Source organism: Rhizoctonia solani, chromosome 3 (genome assembly GCF_016906535.1).
Source record: "Rhizoctonia solani chromosome 3, complete sequence".
NCBI lineage: Eukaryota > Fungi > Basidiomycota > Agaricomycetes > Cantharellales > Ceratobasidiaceae > Rhizoctonia > Rhizoctonia solani.
The window spans coordinates 1,199,938-1,223,371 of record NC_057372.1 but is presented as its reverse complement, the minus strand read 5'-3'; the positions used below and the strand labels follow the sequence as shown (position 1 = coordinate 1,223,371).

The 23,434-nt window shown below is 48.1% G+C and overlaps 8 protein-coding genes and 1 non-coding gene across 9 annotated transcripts; 3 read left to right on the top strand and 6 right to left on the bottom strand.

The window, feature by feature from the left end:
* Nucleotides 1-781: 781 nt before the first annotated feature.
* RhiXN_12363 lies at nt 782-885 on the bottom strand. The gene has a single exon. It is a non-coding gene; the product is annotated as a tRNA-Thr (tRNA).
* A 112-nt stretch (nt 886-997) lies between these two features.
* On the top strand, nt 998-1,649 carry RhiXN_02774 (anaphase-promoting complex subunit 10; the record flags this gene model as incomplete). Its single annotated transcript, XM_043322591.1, has 5 exons — nt 998-1,004; nt 1,052-1,194; nt 1,254-1,277; nt 1,325-1,394; nt 1,438-1,649. 5 exons carry the CDS (start codon nt 998-1,000, stop codon nt 1,647-1,649), a joined length of 456 nt encoding a protein of 151 aa, XP_043178087.1.
* A 191-nt stretch (nt 1,650-1,840) lies between these two features.
* On the bottom strand, nt 1,841-3,677 carry RhiXN_02773 (phosphoglycerate mutase family protein; the record flags this gene model as incomplete). Its single annotated transcript, XM_043322590.1, has 10 exons — nt 1,841-1,875; nt 1,921-2,185; nt 2,233-2,298; nt 2,375-2,559; nt 2,611-2,737; nt 2,787-2,915; nt 2,975-3,104; nt 3,150-3,424; nt 3,493-3,535; nt 3,580-3,677. 10 exons carry the CDS (start codon nt 3,675-3,677, stop codon nt 1,841-1,843), a joined length of 1,353 nt encoding a protein of 450 aa, XP_043178086.1.
* A 363-nt stretch (nt 3,678-4,040) lies between these two features.
* Nucleotides 4,041-8,065, bottom strand: RhiXN_02772 (phosphoglycerate mutase family protein; the record flags this gene model as incomplete). Its single annotated transcript, XM_043322589.1, has 14 exons — nt 4,041-4,063; nt 4,111-4,607; nt 4,649-5,053; nt 5,099-5,425; nt 5,482-6,280; nt 6,395-6,508; nt 6,562-6,669; nt 6,722-6,844; nt 6,896-7,224; nt 7,257-7,429; nt 7,482-7,566; nt 7,629-7,744; nt 7,806-7,948; nt 7,996-8,065. The coding sequence occupies 14 exons, from the start codon at nt 8,063-8,065 to the stop codon at nt 4,041-4,043; spliced, it is 3,312 nt and encodes a 1,103-aa protein (XP_043178085.1).
* Nucleotides 8,066-8,364: 299 nt separating this feature from the next.
* Nucleotides 8,365-10,938, bottom strand: RhiXN_02771 (SH3 domain-containing protein; the record flags this gene model as incomplete). The annotated part of the gene is made up of 8 exons (XM_043322588.1): nt 8,365-8,436; nt 8,495-8,666; nt 8,717-8,844; nt 8,894-9,309; nt 9,952-10,148; nt 10,203-10,345; nt 10,395-10,687; nt 10,767-10,938. The coding sequence occupies 8 exons, from the start codon at nt 10,936-10,938 to the stop codon at nt 8,365-8,367; spliced, it is 1,593 nt and encodes a 530-aa protein (XP_043178084.1).
* A 248-nt stretch (nt 10,939-11,186) lies between these two features.
* Nucleotides 11,187-12,902, top strand: RhiXN_02770 (adenylyltransferase and sulfurtransferase MOCS3/UBA4; the record flags this gene model as incomplete). The annotated part of the gene is made up of 6 exons (XM_043322587.1): nt 11,187-11,385; nt 11,447-11,535; nt 11,823-12,231; nt 12,285-12,553; nt 12,645-12,755; nt 12,786-12,902. 6 exons carry the CDS (start codon nt 11,187-11,189, stop codon nt 12,900-12,902), a joined length of 1,194 nt encoding a protein of 397 aa, XP_043178083.1.
* Nucleotides 12,903-14,534: 1,632 nt separating this feature from the next.
* On the bottom strand, nt 14,535-16,472 carry RhiXN_02769 (indoleamine 2,3-dioxygenase; the record flags this gene model as incomplete). The annotated part of the gene is made up of 6 exons (XM_043322586.1): nt 14,535-14,855; nt 14,908-15,227; nt 15,277-15,406; nt 15,462-15,803; nt 15,866-16,069; nt 16,134-16,472. The coding sequence occupies 6 exons, from the start codon at nt 16,470-16,472 to the stop codon at nt 14,535-14,537; spliced, it is 1,656 nt and encodes a 551-aa protein (XP_043178082.1).
* A 2,060-nt stretch (nt 16,473-18,532) lies between these two features.
* Nucleotides 18,533-20,532, top strand: RhiXN_02768 (RNA recognition motif protein; the record flags this gene model as incomplete). The annotated part of the gene is made up of 10 exons (XM_043322585.1): nt 18,533-18,536; nt 18,593-18,649; nt 18,703-18,756; nt 18,810-18,884; nt 18,951-19,078; nt 19,131-19,265; nt 19,318-19,708; nt 19,752-19,919; nt 19,980-20,133; nt 20,196-20,532. The coding sequence occupies 10 exons, from the start codon at nt 18,533-18,535 to the stop codon at nt 20,530-20,532; spliced, it is 1,503 nt and encodes a 500-aa protein (XP_043178081.1).
* An 879-nt stretch (nt 20,533-21,411) lies between these two features.
* On the bottom strand, nt 21,412-23,023 carry RhiXN_02767 (peptidyl-prolyl cis-trans isomerase, cyclophilin-type protein; the record flags this gene model as incomplete). Its single annotated transcript, XM_043322584.1, has 8 exons — nt 21,412-21,452; nt 21,607-21,963; nt 22,088-22,231; nt 22,380-22,480; nt 22,536-22,626; nt 22,683-22,798; nt 22,856-22,903; nt 22,968-23,023. The coding sequence occupies 8 exons, from the start codon at nt 23,021-23,023 to the stop codon at nt 21,412-21,414; spliced, it is 954 nt and encodes a 317-aa protein (XP_043178080.1).
* Between the last annotated feature and the right edge of the window lie 411 nt (nt 23,024-23,434).

The following is a 23,434-nucleotide window of genomic DNA, read 5'->3' as shown; positions in this document are numbered from 1 at the left end:
CCTTCATCAGTACCTCCAAAAACTGTCTTACAAAGGAGCGAGCTGCGCTTGTTACTATAGACTTTCTCAATTTACCCTTTTCACTGGACTCATGCCTAGAGTGTTGGATTGTCTAAGACACAGTCACTTGACTTGAAAACCCAATGGTAAACTGTGTGGGTGTGTAACATAAGTGCTAAATAGTTAGCTAAAACACATGTTCAGTAAGTTTGTGCTAGTAAAACTGTAAGAAATAAAGATTTTCTACTATGGCCTGGTTGTGATATCAACTGGGACTGTACATACAGATAAAAAGAATGCCCTCACCCTGGATCGAGAACGGTAGCAGCCTTTCGATCCGGGTCCAGGACCTCCTGGTCGTAGGAGACGCCCGCCCCGGCGCGGGGCTTCTCCCATGTATATGGGATCGTATATGAGAGGTCTTTCATCTGGGTCTTGGGCAAAACTGCGAGACTTTTCATTGGCAGATGGGCCCATATGGCCAGTGAAAAACAGAGTCGTATATCCCAATATGCGGAGGCTACACAGGTGTTCTCTGTAACCTTGCGATTAGATCTACCCGCGAAACATATATCTCAAATACGTTCAAGTGTCGACAACCGAAGGCTCTTTGAGGCTGGGTGGGTGCTTAGCTAAGCTCATCTCTAATCCGTTTGCTCAATGAGGAAGTAATATACGTAGTTCTAAACTTTCAATAGGTGTGTTTACTCAAAAATTGATGCATGTGCCTTCAGTCGCCCCATACCAAGGATTCCGGCATGTTAAATTTGTGCCAAAAATGTGCCCTCACCAGGGATCGAACCTAGGACCTCATCATCACATAATGAGCTAAATATTTAATCAACTCAGTACTAGTGATGCGCTCTACCACTGAGCCATAAGGGCTTATTAAGTGAGCCACAATGGCTTTAAGAAAGTTATAACATTTTTATCATGCTTTAGCGTAATTGGCCGCGTAATAGTTTCACCTCGCAAGTGCAGTGCCTTGACTCTGACCATGACTGGTGTGTTGAAAGTTATACTACACTCTTGTCAACTGACCGCCCGATAGATCATTATCAGAGTAAACTTCCCGATATTGGCCACCTGGCAACATGGAGCGTATCAAGTTATAAATATGGATTTAATGTGGACTGTTTGCGAGATGACGATCCGGAAACATTCTGGCAGTATGTGGTCCAACACGTACACCGAGTGTGTTTAATCAGAAATCAAGGAGTGACGGACCACAACCTCACTACATTACGCTTCAGTTCCATAAAAAGGTCGCTGTTCAGGTGGGCTCTTTAGCGTGTGGATTCGACTCGTAATTAAAGTGTTCTAGAAAATCGCCATATTACTCAAGTTTGACCAGGACGATTCCTACACGCCCGTTCGACTCGCCATTCGAGCCGGTAGGTTGTCATTATCAGGCGAGATTTTACTGACTCCGAAAAGGCATGAGCTTGAATGACCTCCAAGAAGTACGCTACGTTGGATTCGAAAAGCCCAACGAATGGCTTGATTTCGATGTATCAATGGATCTCTCAGACGATGGCACCAATGCGCAAGTCCCCGAATTGCCTATTGGACTTCTGGCCCTAATGAATTTCCCAGGCGCCCGTTACATTGCTATGCAATCCAAATCGTGGTTGCGGCCAACTACATGAACGGAAAAGACACCCATATCCGAGGTCTCAAGGTCCTTGGACCGCAAGAGTAAGAGGTATTGTTTCAATTCAAACGCGTACTAATCATATCAGACCCCAGCCCGGAGCCGAAGACACCATACCATATACATCACTCGCCTTCCAAATGCACGAGTGCATTCGTTAGCATATATATTACATTAAAATTCCATTTATTTACGCAAAAGGAGCGACCGGCCACTCATATCTGCAAAACGTCAGACCTAACCGCAAGCTGCTACAGCCGGCTTACCCTCTGGCTTGTCCAGTCCCATGAGATCCAGGATAGTGGGGGCGACGTCTGCCAAGGCGCCCTTACCCTCTTCATCTTCACCGTCCTCTTCATCACCCACCAAACCGTACTTGGATGGGTCACCGGTAATGATAAAAGGCACAGGGTTGGTCGTATGTGCTGTATGAGGGTTGCCAGTTTCAGGATTAATCATCTGTTCGGCATTTCCATGGTCTGCCGTGATGGCAAGAACATAGCCGGCTTTCTGACAGGCATCATATACGGTCTGGACGCGAGTTAGCATACAGTCAAACCTGTTCGTAGCCTACCCACCTTGACAGCCTTGTCAGTTGCAGTGATGGCTTGAACTGCTGCTTCATACACTCCGGTATGTCCAACCTAAAATATCTATCAGCCCAGATCACAACGATAACGAATAACTTGCCATGTCAGGAGGGGCAAAATTGCACATCACAAAGTCATACTTGCCTCCAGCGACAGTCTCGGCAACTTTATCAGCAACGCCCTGGGCACTCATCTCGGGCTGTTTGTCATAAGTCGCGACCTTAGGGGATGGTATTAGCTCTCGTTCCTCCTGTTCGAATTGTTTCTCGACACCGCCGTTGAAGAAGAACGTAACGTGGGCGTATTTCTCGGTTTCTAGAACGAGCATTAGAGGGCTCTACCCCTGTAAACAACGGCGCCACAAACCAGCAATGTGACACTGCTTAAGACCCTTTTTCGCGAGCCATTCGGCCAAGACGTTGGTCATTGCTTGCGGAGGGAATGCGATGTTGAAGGGAAACTCGGCATTGTATCTTGACATGGTTGTAATGTGCTGTACCAACGTCATAGTCAAAGTCTATTGCAAGGCACAAAGAACTCACCAAATCCTTAGGAACGGTGACTTCCATCGGCTTGTCGGGTAAACCAAACACAGATACAATTTCACGCATACGATCCGAGCGATAGTTGAAGAAGAATATCGTATCCTTGTCTAACTTGTGGGATAAGATCTAGTCTAGCTGGCTTTGAGAAAGAACTTGCCCTTGATCCGCGTCTCCTCTCCGCCCACGATGATCGGCTTCAAGAATTCGTCTGTTTCGTCCTTCTTGTACCTTTCTTCAATGGTCGCAACCGGATCAGAGGTGGATTCTCCTTCTCCAGAAACGAGTCCGTCAATGGCGACTTTGACCCGCTCCCAACTACATGGATATCAGATATGTTCACAACAACGCTAACTTCCTTACCGTTTATCCCGGTCCATGGCATAATACCGTCCAACAATAGTCCCAATTTCACCATATTGCTCCTTTTGGATAAACTCAAGGAGATCCTTTAGGTATTTTGAAGATGAACGGGGTGCAGTATCACGCCCATCTCCGACAAAGTGAATTATCGTCTTGGGCACGCCAATTTCCTTGGCGGTCTCCAAAAGAGCCTTCAAATGGTTAATATGAGAATGCACGCCGCCATCCGAGACCAGGCCAAGTAGATGAAGGCGCCCGGAGGTGTCTTTGGCGTGCTTCAACGATTCAGAATGGTCTTGTTCTTATGAAACTCGCGTTTCTTGATCGAGACGTCGATGCGCACAATGTCTTGCCACACAATACGTCCGGCACCAATATTCAAATGGCTACACGGTGGTGAGACGCGTCGGGCTGGTACAAATCGGCTTACCCAACTTCCGAATTTCCCATAAGGCCATCGCTGAGCCCAACTGCCAGACCATGAGCCTGCAAAGTACGAGCACTATGGTCCTTGGCAATAGTGTCCATGTTGGTCGTATCACCGCCTTGACCGCATTGCCCTTTTCGACGTCGGACACTCCCCATCCATCGTGGACGCTGCAATCACGTTAGCTTGAGCCCTGATCGAGATAAAGCCCTACATTAAGCAGACTTTGTTTTCAACCTTGGTCATCGTGTCTAGTAGTAAGTGGGGAGTTCTGAGAGTTGAGAACGACGTCAGTAAATATGTCTCCCAGAAGACCCTGAATATCAGACGTGGGAAATGAGCCCGTGGGAAACTGGAATGCAACTTGGGATTATATGGAAATTCCCGTGAGATTGGGCAATTATACAGATATGAACGTATTATGTCAAACATAAGAGCTCGAATAAGTTATCTATGAATATAAATTAAATGTACACAGCATACGTCCCTGTTGAAATATCAGTACTATTTATATGACTTGTCTAAATCACGTACCAATAACCGGCCTATGATCGCTGCGACCTCCTAATCTCTGCATCTCTCTGTCGTCCAACGTTCCATATGAAAGACAAACAATGTCACCTCTCCGCCTGGTCTCTGGCTTTTCTACGGGTTCAGGTTCAGGTTCAGGCTCAGCTACGACAACCGTCGGCTCTCGGTTGAACGATCTAAAGAAGCGCCAGATCCCATCGTCCTTGGAGGGCGGAACTGGGATATTATCGGCATCACTATCCGATTGACGAGGTGTCCTAGGACCCGACCCAGCCCTTTCATGAAGTTTCTCCCGCCCCTCGGACGTAGAGAACGATCGTGGCCGAGGTATTGGACCAGGCTCGGCAGTGGGCTGAGGTTGAGGTTCCATCGATACGGCATGAATCAGACCGGGACCGCCCGGTGTATGATGATGATGTGGTGCAAGAGACGCGCGAATGGATTGGTACGGGGCCAGTGCAACGAGGCCGGCGCGTCTCCGTTGGCCGTCCCGGTCGAGCCTGCACTTCCCGGTCGTTTACTGGAACTTCCCTTTCCTGACCTCCCTGAACTGCCCGGTCTGGAAGAGTTTCCATGCATGATCACAATGCCACTGTCATCGCCATCTCCTGGTTGTTGCAAGAATGGACTTGCTCTGGATTCAGAGAGATGAGCTTCCCTTGTACGGACATAGTTAGAGTTTGTCTTGGAACCGGCTTCCTTCAAGCGGAGAGAACCTGTGCGTGAGAGAGAACCCTGAGTGTTTTCGCGCGAGTTGGGTTGTGGTAGCGAATCTTTTCGCCCTCGAGTGCCCAGATGCCTGATCCCTGTAAAGAGATTTCCAACACGACCAAATCGATTATCTTCATGCAGTGTGTCGGCCAAGGAAGCGCTAAATGTAGGAACAGGAAGGGAAGGGGGTGGTTGGGGAGGGAGAACCATGGACTTGTACACAATACGATCACACCTATCAATCCGTTAGAACGAGTCTAATGTAAAGCAGCAGACTCACCAGCTTGGTACTCGCTGCTTGCTCGATGTATCGTATACTCCACGCACATTTTCCGAATCTGAAGAATCTTCGGTCTGAGCATTTAAAGAATTGCCCGCTGTAGATCCAACACTAGAGTTTGCCCGAATCATGGGTGGAGGAGCAAGGGTGCCACCCATTCCAGCGATGCCTAGTGCACCCGTCACGTTTCTATTACCATCAACGCTCGCCCTCGGCTTCAGCTCTTCTGCAGGCTCAGCCATACTCGTATCGAGCACCAAATTGGCTGACTCCTTCCCATGGCCACCCCAGCCGTCGGCGTACTCAAACCAGAGGCAGTATGCGGGCCTGTGCTGACGCCTCTGAGCCGTTCAGGAAGACCAAGCCCTATACCAGAACTAAACCGCTCGCTCTTGGATGGTGATTTGGCCCTAGGCCGAGAGTCGAATATGGGACTTGTTGGGGATTTAGGAATATTAACCGCTCCTAGAGAAGACGTAGATTTGGCAACGATCGCACGCCAACTTTGCCTAGCGTTCCGAGTGAAAATCTTTAGTACTGCATTACGACCAGGAGCATTTCCGGCATTCAATTGGGTGTTGTGATGCAGACTGGTATCCTCTCCATCCTCACAAGCGGTATCATTCTCGTCATCGTCGTGGAGCTCTGTGTCCGGCTCCGAGAAAGGGGAACGAGTAGATGGGATTCCTGAGCGATGCGAACGAGTCGAGGGCGGGCGATTAGTGGAGCCTGATGGGCGGGCAACAGCGGAAAACGCCGAAACAGAATCAAGCTCTTGGTCTTGCTCCTGGTCTCGTTCCATGTCAGAATCATCTTCGCCAATCGATGATACCTCCGTTTCTCGTTCATTGACTGGTTGTAATGTCTGTGGTCCAGAAACCTTCTCGTCCTCGCCTTCGTCAGTATTTCCGTTCGCCTCTCTTGCTACCCCCTTAATTTTTCCTCTGCTCTTCCTCCGCTTCCTGGAGCGTCTGATCGAGACACGTACACCGCCCATTCCACTCACTTTTCCGCTCTTGTCCCGGCCCTCCTTTTGCCTGCGTGAGTGGTGATGGCGACTTTTTGGGACGTCGTACTTGAACGTGGGCGGAAATCTAATCTCTGGTTCCTCAAAACCAGGAAAGATCTTGTTTGAGCGCATATTCGTGCGTAATTCATCGAATTCTTGGGCTTGGTGGTAGTCTGATAAACAAGCGATCCAATAGATTGGGCGGTTGTGAATTGAACCGAATTAAGGATAAATAGTTGCACAGGAATTGATCAGACCAATAGCATATAAAACGTGTGTTCACTGACCTTGTCTCGAAATCAGCCAGTCGGCATGCAGCCGCGAGACACTTAACCGAAAATTAAGATCTCCAAATATAAATGTATAATCAAATGCGTTTGTGATATCTGTTTTTGTGAAATCTGTTCGTAATAGTCAGTAATCAATCACTCAAGGTATGGAGGAAACGACTCACCGGGTATAGGTTTCCTTGGATGCGGATGCTCCCCAAAATTGTCTAGTTTAAGTTCAGCCTGGATTTTTTCCATATTCTCAATACGCATTGCTTGACGCCCCTCGTGTGCTACCGTCGTGTTTGATTAGCAGAGAGCGATCGCTCAAGCACATCGACTCACCAGCCAAGTGTGCATTAACAAACAAGAAAGAAGAGCCTGCAACGTTCAAGCTAATTCCCACGCCGCCCTTGTTGCCTAACCTCCCACCAATCAAACCGGCAGTAACAGACGACTTGGAAAAACCTATCACCGATCAAGGTCAATTGTACGCCTGATCGCCGTTGGTGGGCATACCTCTGACAAGTGATCGCGTCTCACGATGGACATACACGGCCATGTATATCCCCATTAGCCTCTCTTTTGCAACGAGCGTATACGGGCCTTGTTCGGTTGGAGAAATTGCATGTCCATTGGAATGATTGGAGAGGGGGTGCCCATGAATAAGAGTACTCATCCGACGAGGAGAAGGTGGAACAGTCAACTTGGCCGGGTCAGGAATAGCTGGCGGAAGCGGAAGGGCTGGTAACGAAGGAGATCTTGAAGGAACGGGGGATGGGGAGCGGCCATCACAGGAGAAGTGGGCATCTGCCAGTCTTCGAGAGAAAACCGTTTTGCTCCCAATCCTTTGCTATACCAATCTTCAAGAAGAGCGGACCAGCCGGACGAATGTTGAATTTGGCCTGTGTGAGGGAGGCCTGCACCTTGAACAGTGGGTGTTAAGGGCGGGGCGTCTTTCACAGGAGGAAGTTCGTTGAGAGGTTGCAGTTCTTCCTCTTCACTTCGACGTGGTTTCTTGTGCTTGTTGGGCGAGCCATCCTCTTCCTTGCTCTTAACCTTATCTAATAAATATAAATATAGCGATATAGCTTGGACAACACACCTTGGCTTTGATATCCTTGGATCTCTCCATCTTTACAGCACCCATTCCCATAGGCAACAACCCTGTAGGACATTCTTGCCCAGCTCTATGTGATGATGTTGATCAACTGCACGTCATACAGCTGAAATGGAATGATAATACACGTACATAACAATGATATGATATGGATGGCCTGTATCATCAAGCTGAAAATCCGAGGCGGTAGGATTTGGAGAGTCAGAGCCGTAAGGGGGGACTGCACCCAATAGCGCGGCGAGATCGCCCTGTAGTTCAACATGTGAGCACTGGTGACAGACGAGAGGGTGAGGCGCAGATATGACGTACCTTTGGTAGGGTATCATTCATGTTCCAGCTAATAATCTGAATCTTCAACGCATGATCAAACTGGGCTTGCTTCTCTTCTGGCGCAGGATTTGCTGTGGGCGCTGAGGAGTGTCGCGGGAATAAACCGGACAATCGCTCCAACACTGCTCAGGTCAGCTACGTGAATCGTTTAATGCATCAAACATCATACCACTCGGATGAGAGCCTTCCTCTTTCCCGAGCAACTTTAGCTTCGAGGCCCGAACCTTGCGAGACTCCATCGTCCCTCGCGTCCGGTCGTCGCTCACCACAAGTGTTGCTTACAATTGCAAATTGACCGTAGGTGGCTGTGTTAGACCAGAGCACTCTATTATATTCGACCCAACCCTCGACACAATACAAGCAATATACATAGCGAACAGAAGTAAAGGAGGATAGTGTTCAAGGGGCAGAAATCAATGTACTTGAAAGAGGTCGATTTTGGCACGTGTTAGAGCATTCGTTACTCTATTAATAAAAACGACCCGGAATAGCCCCATAACACAAGACATCGAGTGCTCTCCTACACGTTCGGTAGAGATTAAAAGATGGCATTGACGAGACCTGCACCTATTCCGAAGCCAACACCAGTCGCTGCACCGGATGCTGCCATCTAATAAATACATGTAAGTCCATAGGAGCGCCTGATTAGGTGCCAGCTTGATACTTACACCTCCGTACTTTCCAAGTTTGAACTTTTTCTTTTCCTCCTCTGTCGGAGGTCCAGCCTGAGCTGGGCCCCCGTGTTGGTAGGCGGCGGGTGGGCCAGGCGGGGGTGCATAGTGTTGGTGAGCCTGCATATGTTGTTGTTTTTCGTCATAACCATAAGATGGAGTGTTGGGGCTGGAACAAAACTAAGTTACATGGTAACGTAAATCATATGCCAGACTTACAGCTTTTCAACGTGGTTGGCAGGGAACATAGCCTCCCTACCATTCAGGCGTCCGGTCCACCAATCAGCGTTGTCCTCCTTGACGATCTGGATGATATCACCGGCTCTAAAAGATAGATCGTCCTTGAGCTATTGAGCAGGGTCAGCGAATGCCAATGGAGAAGCATGAGTTACTAACTGATCCATCCAAGTTATAGTCCCACATGGCTTTGCATTGTGCGCCAGCTGGCGGAGGTGGCGGAACCGGTCTCTTTAGTGCATTATTAGGAGCCGGAGAGGGAGAGCTTGCGGGAGGGCCGCCGGGAAACGCCGGGGGTGGTGTATTGTAGGATCCAAGTGAAGGAGCGCTGAAAGCTGGAGCAACGGGCATTGGATGAGGGCTAGGCGCACCGTACGGCGTCGGCATTCCTGTGTTAGGTACATCCCTGTTGCCGATATTCATAGCGCTCATTGTATTAGTAACTGAAGCATTTGTTCCAGCGCGGGAAAATACGCCCAGTACGGTTTGTGAGTCCGCACGCGAAATGTGGCCCTGATCCGCAAGGAAACGAACGTCGGCTTCAAGTCGGGAAATAAGGTGAGCAAGAAGAGGATCTACAGGAGACATATCTCAAGTAAGTTGCGGTAGTTCGAGTCTGCTGAGGCCTTGGAAACGAAAGCACGGCAGCCGATGGTGGATGGGACGAGCCGATGGACAAGCGCCAGAGGTTTGACAGGGTGCCGTACCTTGAAGCGGGCAGTGTCGTGATATTTACAAATTGGCACCGCGTTGAATGAATGCGCATAGGCCTGATTATGAGTACCAAGTGTCTCGTTGAGGCTCTTGTAGGCTGATTTATTTAATTTTCAATTATACCTATATTGATTATTAACTCACTGAAGCTAACAAACAAGAGTCTTCAAGTGGCAAGTGATCGCCATGTACTTGCAACCACGTAGTTTAATGGCGTTTCCAGTGAGATAAATATATATTTACGCACTCAAATACCAACGAACTTCTCTCGGGATATAAAACGGTGAAGCACGCGCACAAAGGACACAAAATGGGTAATTCTACTCCAACAGAACATCTCAGAAGGACTGGATGCCACCTGCCCCCGAGTTCTCGGTAAACCCAAGAAAATATCACTCGAAAAAATCCCAAGTTCAAAAAATGGCCCTTACAAGCCTGCCTCCTAATGCAACTCCTAGAAACACAATCAACACTCCGTGCCATCTGCTAGAGCTACAACCTACCTGCTCCTGCTCCTACCCCAGACGCAGCTGAATGTACCATTGTCGATTTTAGTTGCGAGTACTTGTCTTTCTTCTCGGGATCGACTGATGCCGGCGTCAGACCAATTTTATTCAAGCCTGTGGTGGCAGAAAACGTCTTTGATGCATTATGTGTTGAAAGAAACCGGCGAGGGCCGGCAGTTAAAGTCGAACCACTTCTAATTGAAGTAACATCAGCAGCTAACTCGAGAGGATAGGATCAACAACATTACCCCATGGCAGGCTCTAATTTAACGCATCTATTTGAAGGGAACAACCCCTCCCTTCCATTCAGGCGGCCCTTCCACCAATCTGGACTTGTCTCCTCTATGATCTCGATCAGATCGCCTTCCTTCAAAGTGAGGTCCGCTGGATCCTGGGATGTCGTCAGATTATTCGGTGGCTCGCAGATGAAGTAAGCTCACATCAGAATTGTAGCTCCATTTAGCTTCAGCCATTAGCGGTGCCGGTTGCACGTTGGTGTATCGGCTGGGTGGAATAGGCGGCGCTCTTCTCATCGCCCCAGGCGAAGCAATCGGCGGTGGCGAAGCTACGGAACTGGTAAGGACGAGAGTGGGCTCATTGGCGACAATCTCTACTGGTAGCTTGGCCAAGATAATCTCTAGGTCTTGTCCAGCTAGACATCCGATCGATTCAAGAAGTCTCAGGTCGGAGCGAACCCGGTCTAAGACGTGGGATATAACATGAGCCGTCAGGTCTGCCATGGTTTGAGGTTTCAGTAAGAGGGACTTCCTGTTAGCCAGAGCTATAACTTAATATATGTACGCAGCATGTACAGTATGCGAGCTCGGGGAGACCGGGTGCAGATACACGGGCAGAATCCCCGATAAAGCACTTTGATGGTTGGAAAACCTTCCTCGTTTGGAATGGCACGTTGTATATTTCCTGTGCAGCACCCGTATAGCACATATGACTTGATAGATAATTTCGAGTCAGAGTCGATACCATTGCCAAGCGTATGCTCCGTGTTACTGGCCTCATATGAGTCCGAGATTCGAAGTGCATTTATATGCATTTAAAGTAGAAGTATCCTCATAATCCTTCCATGGGACTTTATGCGCTAGGCTCAACCACACTCTGAAGTAAGAAACAAACCATATTATGTTGGAACAATCCTATTCTAGGAGTGGGCGAGAACACCTCAGATCATGTGATCTTGAGCAGAATTTTAAATAACTCTGATCTTGTTTTCCACCATGACTCAGCTTAATGAACTGGAGAGCCTACGCACCAGGGTGAAGCTACTCGAGGAGCAGATACGTTCTTTAGGACACGAGCCAATTGAAATACCTACGTTCAATGTGTCTGAGCTAGGTCCTAAAGAGGGTGAACTTGCGTTGGATGAGTATGTCCGCTACGGCCGTCAGATGATACTGCCTGGGTTCGGCTTGCCTTGTAAGTAAAAGTTAGTCCAATGCATCATAATTTCCTGCTCGACTAAGTTTAACAAGTGTAGCTCAACTAGCTCTTCGCAACTCTTCTATACTTGTACTAGGAGCCGGAGGACTTGGATGTCCCGCCCTCATGTATCTTGCCTCTGCTGGAGTAGGCAAGTCCAGATATTATTCGAAATCTCGTATCAAATACACTTATATGCGTACATATTATAGGAAGGGTTACCATTGTAGATCATGACCTTGTCGAAGTTTCAAATTTACACAGGCAAATATTACACGGTGTCGACATGGTAGGCAGATCCAAGGTCGAATCTGCCAAACATGCTCTACTTAGGTACTATCCAATCGTAATACACTGGGACGGTACTCATTCGTTCCCCAAGGTTAAATCCATCGATTGATATAGTAACTCATTGTATATCCCTAACATTGGAGACTTTGCCGGTCGTGTTTGCTCCGAATGTGCGCTTCCATGCTGTATTGGATTGCACCGACACACCTTCCACACGCTATCTACTTTCGGACGTGACCACTCGCTTGGGAATTCCGTTAATATCGGGAGCTGCACAACGAACCGATGGACAATTGGTAGTTTATAACCTTCCCCCTTCTGCACCCCTGGATCCTCGAAATGCAAAGAATCACACAGATCCGACTGTTAATGCTACTGAAATAACAAACACTGTCGGCCCTTGTATGCGCTGCATTTTTCCATCCGTGTCTAGGACCGGTGCTGGCGCAGAAAGATGCTCGGATGTCGGTGTATTAGGGCCTGTGGTTGGGGTAATAGGTGTGCTTATGGCACTCGAGACTATTAAAATCTTGACCGGGTTTGGGATAGAAGGTATGTTTAAGACTTTATACATTAGATTACATGTATAATCTAACTTCCCTCAGAGTGCCAGCTCCATACGCCTTCGATGCTCTTATTCACTGGCCTTTCCCCCCGACCATTCAGGAATATCAAATTGCGACCTCGCCAATCAAAGTGCCCAGGATGTTCGACAGGCTCACCGCAAGGTTTACCAGTGCCGGAACTCATGGCCGATCTTGCATCGCTCCAAGACAGTTACTATCAATATTGTGATGTAGATTCACACCTACCCAATGATCCAATCTTGACCGGAGCACGGAGAGGAGAGCCTGGTATGAGGGTGAAGGCTTCGGTGAGTGCATATTCCGTAGGGGTTTTCGTGTTGAACACCCCGAAATTTCAGTTTTGATCCTTTTCTTCTAACTGTATCCGGTATTCTCCAGGTTCTCAGAGATGCTTTAGTGTCTGCTGCGGCAAGCTCCACTGCATCACCACAATTATTGACACACGACCACCTACAGAATTTGGTATCTGTTCCATTCCTGGGTCTGTCAGTGAGTCCCCATTCCCGCTGACACGTGCAGATTACGCACAACTTCGATTTTAATGAATGCCAATATTCCGACGCCGCAGCTGGTTTCGTTAACTATGAAATCAATGTTGCGGATGAGGTCAAATTAGCGACATCTTTAGCTCGCTAATTTCGGACGCTCTTACTTTTCCGCATTGATCTCCGTACGGAACACTCTTGCTGATCGCCTCCACAGATGTCCCGCTTTCTTTGTTACTGAAAACGCCAGAAAGTTATATTTCGATATCAACTCCCACATTCGTGGTTTGTCGTCTCGGAAACGACTCTCAGGTTGCTGTCCGTGCACTTCGGGGTGCTTTACAAGCGAAAGAAGATGGTTCCCAAGCGAATTTAGATAACGCGTCGTCAGCAAGTCCACAGCGAATAGTTGACGTGATCGGAGGATTGCGGGCATGGGCGCAAGAGGTGGATCAATCGTTCCCTATCTACTGAGTGTTTAGCTTTGACTTGTTCATTAGCTTTGTTCGAAATTTCTCCCACATCCTAATCTCGTTCTGTTTTGATGATGTAGTGCACTGTGATTGCATTTAATTTTACCATGCATTGTAGGATACATCTTGCACGACTTGCAGCATGAGGCGATCAGAACTTTAAACAGTAATTCTCACAAATCTGTTCCTGGATGGGTATGCGGTGGCTGATTCAGGCTCAATACCTAGATCGACAGACGACGATCCCACGAGGTAGATTTTCCTTATATAGCAATATTAGTCTGTCTTATTAACGTGACCGGACTAGTTGGGTTGGCCAAGCTTGACCAGAAGCGACTTGGACAGTACTTTGGGCGCGGAAGATTATATTAGAAAGCTCAGCATTACATTGCCAGCCTTTCTCAGATGTTGCCCTATGGGATGTTCAAACTCATTCCTTGTGATGCCTCGAGGTATATTCCCTGCATCGGTAGTGAGTACCATATATACACAATTATGAGCTCACATCTCTACAGAAGGTCACGAATAAGAACCCGGCCAAGGTACCGGGGTAACAGAATTTGAGGATCTGAGAGCTGGGGTCAGTTGCACCCTTAGTAAAATATAAAATCAAACTGCAACTTGATGTTGTCATGGAACGTTAATATACACAGCTCTAACCATGGCAGCCAGCGTGTGTATCTGCTTCTGTGGTTTTCATTTGGCATCTTGGTAATGACTACGTCCAAACTCGACTCTGATGATAACTCAACATCAAAAAGCTAAAAGAATGTGCTTGACAATAGCCATCAGCCCAAACAATTCTCACATTAATGCGAGAATATCTTAGGTCATGAGAAGTTAGAAAACAACCCACAAGTGGTCAAGTCAAGTCGGCTGTATGATCGCCAGGAATACCAGACTGATCGTCGGTAAACAATAGAAGAAAATTCAAACTATTGTTCTCGCAAACTTTCTCTTTAATCAGGTGGACTTGGGGATGGAGCGGTGCTACATTGGTGTTACAAGGGTTTGTGATTGATGAGCCCCTGTGGCATGCGGCATATGTTATACAACAATAGATATGTAGATATGTAATGGCAAGCATACAGGGGTTGCCCACGTCTACGTGGATCAGGTGTATCGGTCTCATAAGGAGGAAAGAGAATACAAATTGAAAATACAAGTGTTCATGTGGCATAGAACGAATGGAATAATGCACACATACGATAAAAAGATATGAACAAATACAGCCAATATGGTTATCCATAATACATGTGATGAACGAAGTCTTATTTAATGCCATAGAGAAATCGGTTTAACGGTCCACACTAGATGCGACGGTGCAAGGTCTCATCTCTGTAAACCTTAAGGAGGGGAACAAGACTTGTCCCACCTGTTCCACGAACCGAACCTGAGTCTAGAGCTGGGTCCCGTACAACGGTTTTAGACCGCGCAGGACAGATAACATACCGGGTGACCACCCGAATGTGAGCATCGCGGAAGCCCGACAGAGCTTGCAAGGCCACGTTATATGAATTGGCTAAATGAGTAGAATCTTGAGCTAGAGCGCGGATAGTCGGGCCGAATTTGAGCGAGCGAAGGTGATCCAAAAATAGTTGATGTCCCCCAGGCATGTATTTGCGCATACGCTATAGGCGAAAGCATCAGAACCGCCGGTAAACGGAAGAAGTGTGAACATACGCCAAGGAAAGATGTATCGATAGGCTCTCCACCATGTGCAGGAATCTTGAGGTCAACGGGGATAACCGTGGGGACCTCGGACTCCAATGGCGTAAGAGGAGGAGTGTCTAACCCAGTGTCCGCTTGGGTCCGGGAAGATTGAACATGTGGGTTGTATGCAGGGTCGACAGTAGATATTTTGGATGCGAAGGGGCATTGAGAAATATCATTGATATCTTTGCCGTGCATGCCAGGGGAAGAGGGAGGTGTAATAGGAAAATTAATAGCAAACGAACAGCCACGGGAAGCCCGAGAGTTGGGATGGACGATGTCGAGGAAAACTAAACGGAATATCAGCCATTTTTGGTAATTAACGCGTGGATGACTTACCATCAAACGCGTGCATCAATGCTGATTGGCCAGCCGATGGGCCAGAGCATTGCATTTCAATACCTTGTCCATCAACACCTTCGTAAAACCACATTGGAGAGTCAGCACCTTGGTCGGCTCCACGAATCCACTATCATATGCCTTGTGTTAGAAAGTAGATATCATACTTGAGTGCAAGTACTGACCGGGCGGAATGTGAAGTAAAAGAACATAGGATCACATCCCTCACGAACAGCATCCAGAATAGTAGTAATGTCATCAACCACTTGAGCGAGTCTGGTAAGATTCGAAGCCAAGCGGACCTGCTCTGCTTCTGAGGTGACGCCCTCCTCGATTTGGCGCAAACATTTGGCCATGATATCCATTGCTTCCAGCCCACGGATTTCAATGCGCGCAGACGTGAGGAAGAAATGTTCTTCTTGAGGATCGCGCGTAAATAGGTCCTTGATACGAATATTACTTGAGCTCATGGGCTGAGATGGCTCAATTAACTCCCAGTTCCAAAGGACAGTGTCTGCATATGTAACCTGAATTTTCCATGTCAGATTAAACAACAACATCACAACCAAATTGGACATCGTTCGCTTACAATAGGTGCTATATCCAATTGTCGAGACACTCCGACGAAAGGTATAGCGATTGGAGCCGGAATGATGATCGGAGGGCGGTCAAACGTACAGTCCCGAGGAGGCAGTGATTGGACATAGAATTGGGTAATAAAGGCGAGAACATGGTGGGCACGACGGGCGCGACGAAGATCAAATTCCAAGGGCTGAATCGAAAGTACTGGCAACTACAGGCACCAATGTTTCAGTTGTGAGCTGACAGTGGCTAAATCAAAAAGTCGTTTCACGTACCTTACGGACAGATTGTCGCCAGCACTCGCCAAACTGAACTTGAGACTCAGGTACAGATTCTTCATCGCCAGGGCAGGTGAAGTTGGTAAATGCAGCATCCAAGAGCAACTCCCACTGCTCGTAGTCGCCATCTAAACGAGAAAGGGGGGGTTCGGGGGGCATAAATGCAGTTTGTGCATCGAACTCGAAACAGGACGAAGCAAAATAAGACAAGTCGATTTTATCCAAAGGTGGATCTTGAGGTGAGTCGAGGGGTGACTTGGGCCACGACCTGACAGCTAACCAAAACGTAGACAAGAATAATGAAAACAATATGAGCCACGGAAGTTCGGGTATCATATCTGCTGTGAATAATCAGGCACGAAGGGTAGCTTGAGGAGAATGAGAGCGAGTTTACTATTACTCTTCCATCCCTCAAGTGGCCGGCCTTTTGTATACCTGGGTCCATAGGCAAGCCGCGGGCCGAGCATACATGAATCACTTGTTGCGGAACGTAGCCCAGCTATGTTCCGAATCAGTGGAACTTGTCCGTATATAGTCACACAAAAGAAATCCGTCTCCCGCAAAATCTGTTCGTGGCAGATGAGCGATCAATACGGGCAAAAGCTCTTTGAGAAGTGGGTGAGCACCTGAAGGGGCCCTAAAAGAGAGGGTTGCCTTCAGGGTAAAGGCGCTCATATTGGCTATGGTGGGAGGGTGTTCGATTCCAAGCACCTATTGGTAACTACCTGCGAGCACAGTTCGATACCAGAGTTACGGACCATCCTTAGGCTATTATGATAAATGAAGAAACATCGCCGCTGACGATAACGCAGCCTCCTGAAACAGAAGTGATATTACCTCTTCGAGTCGTCGGCGAGATTGAAGATTGGGTGTTTGAGCTCACTGGTCTACACAGGCCTCTGTGATCCGTTGGAACATGAGTTAGACAGAGTCCGAGAAAGTGCCTTCATCTTTATTCCAGGGGCGATAAGTTCGCTTTATTCTCGGTATGATGGCTAGACGTTCGACGAATTAGGCGATCACGAGAAATCCCACCTCACGGCTGGAAAGAGCAATGTCAGCAGCCGCGGATGTGCTTAGGCGCTAAACACGACCCCCCCCCCCAAAAAAAAAACAGCCAGACAATAATCTCGGATTAAGTAGCTACGGCATTCTCGGAAACAGCTCCGAAATATTTCGTAACTGATTTCGGTTGTATGAAAGTGGATAATCGAATAAGTAATCTAGCCCCCAAGTAGTCTGACAGTGCGGTGTCCACTCCCGGGCTGAAATCATGATGTCGATAGTTTTTAGTGTAGGCCTATGTGTTGCTTTTGTGGTAAGTGTTGCGGGGGAGAATACAGCCAGTAAATCAATTCACAGGAGGCTGGTGTATCTAGAATATCTGGGGTTAATCATTACCTAACTCAACGCCGCCTTGCTTCGGTGTTTCTCTAAAAGTGTCGGATCAGAATAGCATTAGACAGACTTGTGTATTTGTTTTGTTTTTATAACCGCCAGTGCCTTGGTTAGCACTGTCTAGTAGCGGACAGGTTCTACAACGCGTGAATTTTATTGATTCGTCAATAATGCGGCTATATGCATTAAATGAGGGTACTGAAGCGATCATCCGTCCGTAAATTTGACTCTTTGGCCGCGCTGCAAAGCTCAAATTGCATCATTGGCCTTCCCAACCTACTTTGAACTTGCTTATCTCAGACCAATGTTGCTTGCCAATCCTCCATCCAAACTTCACAATCCAGACTCACTGAGATCGCGTTCTGCAGCGCCATTGCCATTCAGTTATTGCCTTCTAGCCTATGTCGTTGCGACTGCAGTGGAGTTTATATAAGCCTCATGTATGCAAGGCAACCTCCTGACTGCTCATTTCTTCTGGTTCCAATTCACTTGGTTGTATACTATATCACCCTTCCTCTCACCATGTGGAGCGATTTTACCATTCATTTACTTGTTATTAAGGCAAACACGCTCACACTTGAGCTTCCCTTTGAATTTCAGAGTTTATTTCGCTCGCAGTCGCCATCCGTTTAATAATTCGTTAATATAACTGTGGTGACCGGGCTCCGTGGTGATGGAACAAAACGGGCACTGTATCGAAACTCCGACAAATTGCACCATTAAATACGTACCAAGCTTGTTCCATGTCTGTTAGAGGCACAAGTGTGTCAGAGAAATCGGTTTCAGCCTCCTTTATTCGCAGCGTGGCTACGAACCGAAAGCCATGAAATAGGGGTAGCTCTCACGTGACCATTAGAGTATGCTATAAGCACAATTAAGCGCTATGAACTCATTATCCGCATCGGGTGACCGGATGCATCTCGAAATTTCCGACTTGGAGACACTGATCACCGTCACCGATTATTCAAGCAGTTGAGGATTAAAGACTTGCCGCAATCATGGGTGAATATGAACCAAGCTGGATGATGTGTCTGAATTAACAATTAATTTACATGCAGCACCGAAAAAAGGACAAAAGCAAAAGATGTCCTTAGGAGACTTCCTGGGAGATGAGAGTTAGCATACTAACCTACTAGCCATGTTCATTGACTCACTTATACCACCGTAGCATTCGGAGCACTTGGATCATGGGCTGACGAAATGGAAAGTCTTCCCACTGCTCGTGAGTCGTTGGTCAGCTACTGATCTGTGGGTGGAGAGTAATTTCCTGTTTAGCGGCCCAAAGGGCACCCGGCGATGCGCCAACCGATAGGTATGGTCGTGGGGGAGATCGCGAGTTTTCTCGACCAGGTGCGTTAAGTGAAAAATGGCACATCGAAATGATTTACGAGTTTGTTCTATTTTATCTATTCACAGATCGAGCTCCAATTGCCCCTCGAGAGGACTTGCCGTTGCCTACCGCTCCCCCTTTTATCGCATATGTCGGAAATCTTCCCTTTGATCTTGTCGAAGACGACCTTGGTCAATTTTTTGCCCCCGAATCAGTAAGTACAAAATACTTACCACTCGGGCCATTTCTGACCCGATCCGTAATAGTTGAAATCTATCAAAGTTATTCGTGATCGAGATGATAAGCCCAAAGGCTTTGGATACGTGGAATTCGAGACATTGGATGGGTTAAAGAGTGGTCTAAGTAAATCTGGAGCACAACTAAACTCGCGCACTGTGCGAGTAAGTGTCGCCGAACCCCGTAAGATATCTCATTTATCTTTGATTTCCGAAGTTTCTCACAAGTTCAATCTTCTCAGCCAAAGATCATCGGGGAACTGGCCCTACATCATTTGGAGACGAATCCACAAACTGGCGGCGGGATGGCCCTCTTCCATCTGACTCGCGTGGTCCGCGTGGCTCTCGATTTGACGACCGCCCGCCACGAGAGCCGGTCGAACCTTCGGAAGCTGAAGTAGCCTCTGATTGGCGTTCAAATCAACCTGTTCGATCCGCCGTTCCTGTTGAGCCTCGTCGATCTGGCTTCCGCGATGGTCCATCGCGCTCGGGTACTGAACTAAACTGGGAGCGCAAGGCGGCGCCAGCGGTGGATACGGCTGCAACCGATCGGCCTGGCAACTTCCGTAAAGGAAGCGGATTCTCGACGCCCGCTGGCGATAGAGAGAGTGCGCCCCTAAATGCTGCCGACTGATGATGCATGGCGGAGAGGACCACCACGTGCCTCCATCCAGACAGAGGAACAACCACCAAAACGAGGAGCGTTTGGAGGCCGAAGTGGCGAAGGCTCTGGGTTCAGCAGTGGAGGGCCACCTGATGCCGGGGACTGGCGCTCTCAAATGAGGGTGTCTAGACAAACGAGCACGGACGAAAAGTCACGTACGTCCAGGTGCTAACCCATAGGTCACATTTAGTTATCTAACAAACTCTCTTGTGTAGCTACCAACTCTCAACCACAAACTCCACAGGGTGCAAGGAGGCAACTCAATCTCCTACCTCGTTCGTCTACAGGTTCGAATGCTCCTTCTCCACTCTCTTCCCCTCGTATGGCCAACTCCACTGCACCCAAAGCCAGTCCTTTTGGAGCTGCGCGGTAGGTTGCATTATCAAATGACCACGATGCGAACAGTTCGATTGACTTTGACACTTTCATAGACCCGTCGATGTTAGCAATCGGGAGCGCGAAGTCTCCGAAAAACTTGAGAAGGAACGCGAGAGTCGGATCAAGGAGAAAACGCCCTTTGGGAATAGCCGTCCAGGAACAGGCCCCCGCCGCGATTCAACGTCGGGAGGGCCACCTACACGTACCCAATCGACACCTCGCGATCATTCTCCTGCTGAGGAAGAAAAGAAGGAACGAACTACTAACAAGTTCGACGCCAAAGCCGCGCAGGTTCGTGCTCAAACAAGCTTTGCGGCCGCAGCAGGAGCCAAAAAAGAGGAAGCCGCTGTGGATGAGGCGGCGGATAAGCTTGGCCAAGTCACCGTCTAAGGTTTGGATGGGTATGAAAGTGACAATGAAAAATGCCCAACTGAATGGCGGAAGATGCGCAAGGACGTTTTCTTCTATCTCGTTTTTAGCTTCGATTATTATGCCCCATGCATTGTATTCGTTTGTTCGTTATGGTTTACCCCTCTTATGTTTGCCCATCTTGAATTCCAATCTAGTAAAACGCGTGAGTTGGCTTTACCTCTGTTTTGCTCATGGCCACCAATCGATCAGTGATGTGATGTGATGGTGATGAACGCTAACCTGCATGTCAATGAGAAAGAGACACGAGTGTGATGTATCGTGGAGTCATGGGATATCGATGCGTGCATAAACTTGCGGTACAAGGCAGTATTTTTGACAAGAGCAAAGCACGAGGTTGATACCCCAACGGATACGAATAGGAGGATCCACCCAGGGTGAATGCCAATAACAAATCAGGCAAAGTTAGATGAACACAAATGAATAGGCTCATTAGAACCACTAGGGAGTCGCTAGGATCGCAGCGAAAATTGGCCGGGCAATCAAGGCGCATTCGGCAGTGGCGCCCGGCATACTACTTACATCGTAGTTTGTTGGGGTGGATCACAAAATTTAGCATGAAATGAACGATGCGATCGAGAATTGAGCTAGTATCCCATGGCCAACTGCGATGAAGGCTCCAATAGTGGCGTTTAGAAGATGTATTGAGCGCTACACCCACTTGAACGCAAACGAAATGGTTTCCAATCCCCTACCTGGATATAGGCTATTCCAATTGATAAGGTATACAATATAGCAAATGCCGGGTAGATGGAGCAACAGATACGTGATTCGATATCGAGATTAGATGATGCATGGAAAACCAGCTTCGATTAGATTATGTGTACGGCGATTTTGAGGCTAGCGGCTATCAGCGCCACGGTATTTCATTTGGCCACGACCTGGTATCTCGTATGTTAGTAATTGGCCAATGACGGAAAATAGGGAAAATAAAGATTGAAGAACTCCGAACGAGTCCAAGATAGGTAGCCGCCGAGGTGGTTGATTGGAGAGCTTTGGCTGATAAAGTGCCCAAACCAAAAGGTACGAACTTACCCTTATACCTAACACCGGTAGTCTCATACTCCCTCTCACGCTCTCGCTCCAGCGCACGTTTCTTCTCCTCCAATTCGGCGCGTCTCCGAGCTGCAATTCGCTCGTTTTCCTCTCTTTCTAGGCGAGCGTCGTACTCTTCTTCTGTTTCTTTTCTCGGCTCCTTGTCATCAGTCTCCCTGTCCTTAGATTCCTTGTCTCTTTTCCTATCCTTGTCTTTACGTTTAGACTTGTGCTTCTTGTGCTTGCTCCTGGTTCCCTCTGGGCTAGCGCTCCGTGAGCGATGGCGAGATCTGCGTTTGTGCTCTCGCTCCTGATCCGAGTCAGATTCGGCAGGCGAAGCCGAGCGAGATTCTGGGGCTAGAAAATAATGTGTTGGAGCAACGACAGACCGGAAGATGAACAGACGGAATCAGGGTCAATAACTGATTGAAAAGGCAAAAACAAAAATAAGGAGGTACGGCATCAACGTATCAAGACTCACTTGGATCCCTGCGCTTGGGTGGCGCCTTTCTCAACTCCAACTCTCCGCACGAAGCGATGACTACCGGCTTAAGTGGTCGAGATTTATCATCGACCGGCATTTCTGATATCCGTTTGACAATGTCCAGCCCCGAAACGACGCGGCCTATGGATCCGGGGCGTTAGTATCAGATGACAAAATAAACATAGCAGCAGGGCACGGGTGCGCAAAGACTGGGCGTCATAGTGCCCATCAGTACACAATAAATAGGAAATCCAATATGGGGCGCTCGTCGGAGACGATTGGAGCTTACCAAATACTACATGTTTGCCGTTGAGATGCGGACATGGTCGAACAGTGATGAAGAATTGGGAGGAATTCGTATTCTGGCCGCGGTTGGCCATGACCAGCAACCTTTGCACATCCGGGGTGAGCACGCAACCGAGCAGACCAACAAGGCCGTACGTACCCTTCGGCATCAACGTCTCGATTAAAGTTCTCGTCTTCAAATGGATGACCGTAAATTGACTCGCCTCCGGTACCGTTGCGCTTGGTAAAATCTAGAAGGAATAGCTCTAAGTTTATGTGCGCAAATTGAGTAACCTATTAGACTCACCTCCGCCTTGAATCATAAAGTTCTCGATTGAACGGTGAATGATGCATCCTTTGTAGTACAGCGGGGTCTGTGAGACCTGTGAAAGCCCCTTTTCGCCTGTCGCGAGCGCGCGGAAACTGGAGTAGACAATCTAGGTTAGAGCGGTGACGTTAGTCGGGGAATCGCCATCATACTTTTCAACGGTCTTGGGGACCTCATCGCGAAAGAGCTCGAATACGACCCTGGAAATGGGGGTGATGAGGGATGTCAGACCGGTGGGAACAAGATGCTACTTTTTTTTATTACCTTCCGAGGGGTTGCCCATCGGCCTCAAAGTTGAAGAAGACTCGGGGGTTGGGCATGTGAACTGTTAACGTTGGTATAAGTCTTGTTGGGTGGTCGCGCTAGCCAACGTGAAGCGTGAATTTCAGGAATTTCAGGGCCCGACGGGTACCCCAATTCCTCTCTAGACCACGTCACAACTCTGTGCGCAACGATTACAAGCGCACTAATCAAAGTTGTAATCGTTGGTGAGAGTTAGAATTCGGTGGATTCCTTTTTAGTGCCTCGTGGGCTCCGAACGAACGGGGGCTAGGATTTAATCAAGCGAACCGGACTCCTGGTCTCGGCCTCCCAGGAAAGAACTAAGAGCCTATTTTCTCTCCATCGCGTTTTCTCGCTCCGTACAGTTAATTATCTACCACATGCACCCGGATGTTTTGAAAATCTCCGTCATTGCTCTAGCCCAGACGTATTTTGCTCCAGATCTTGAC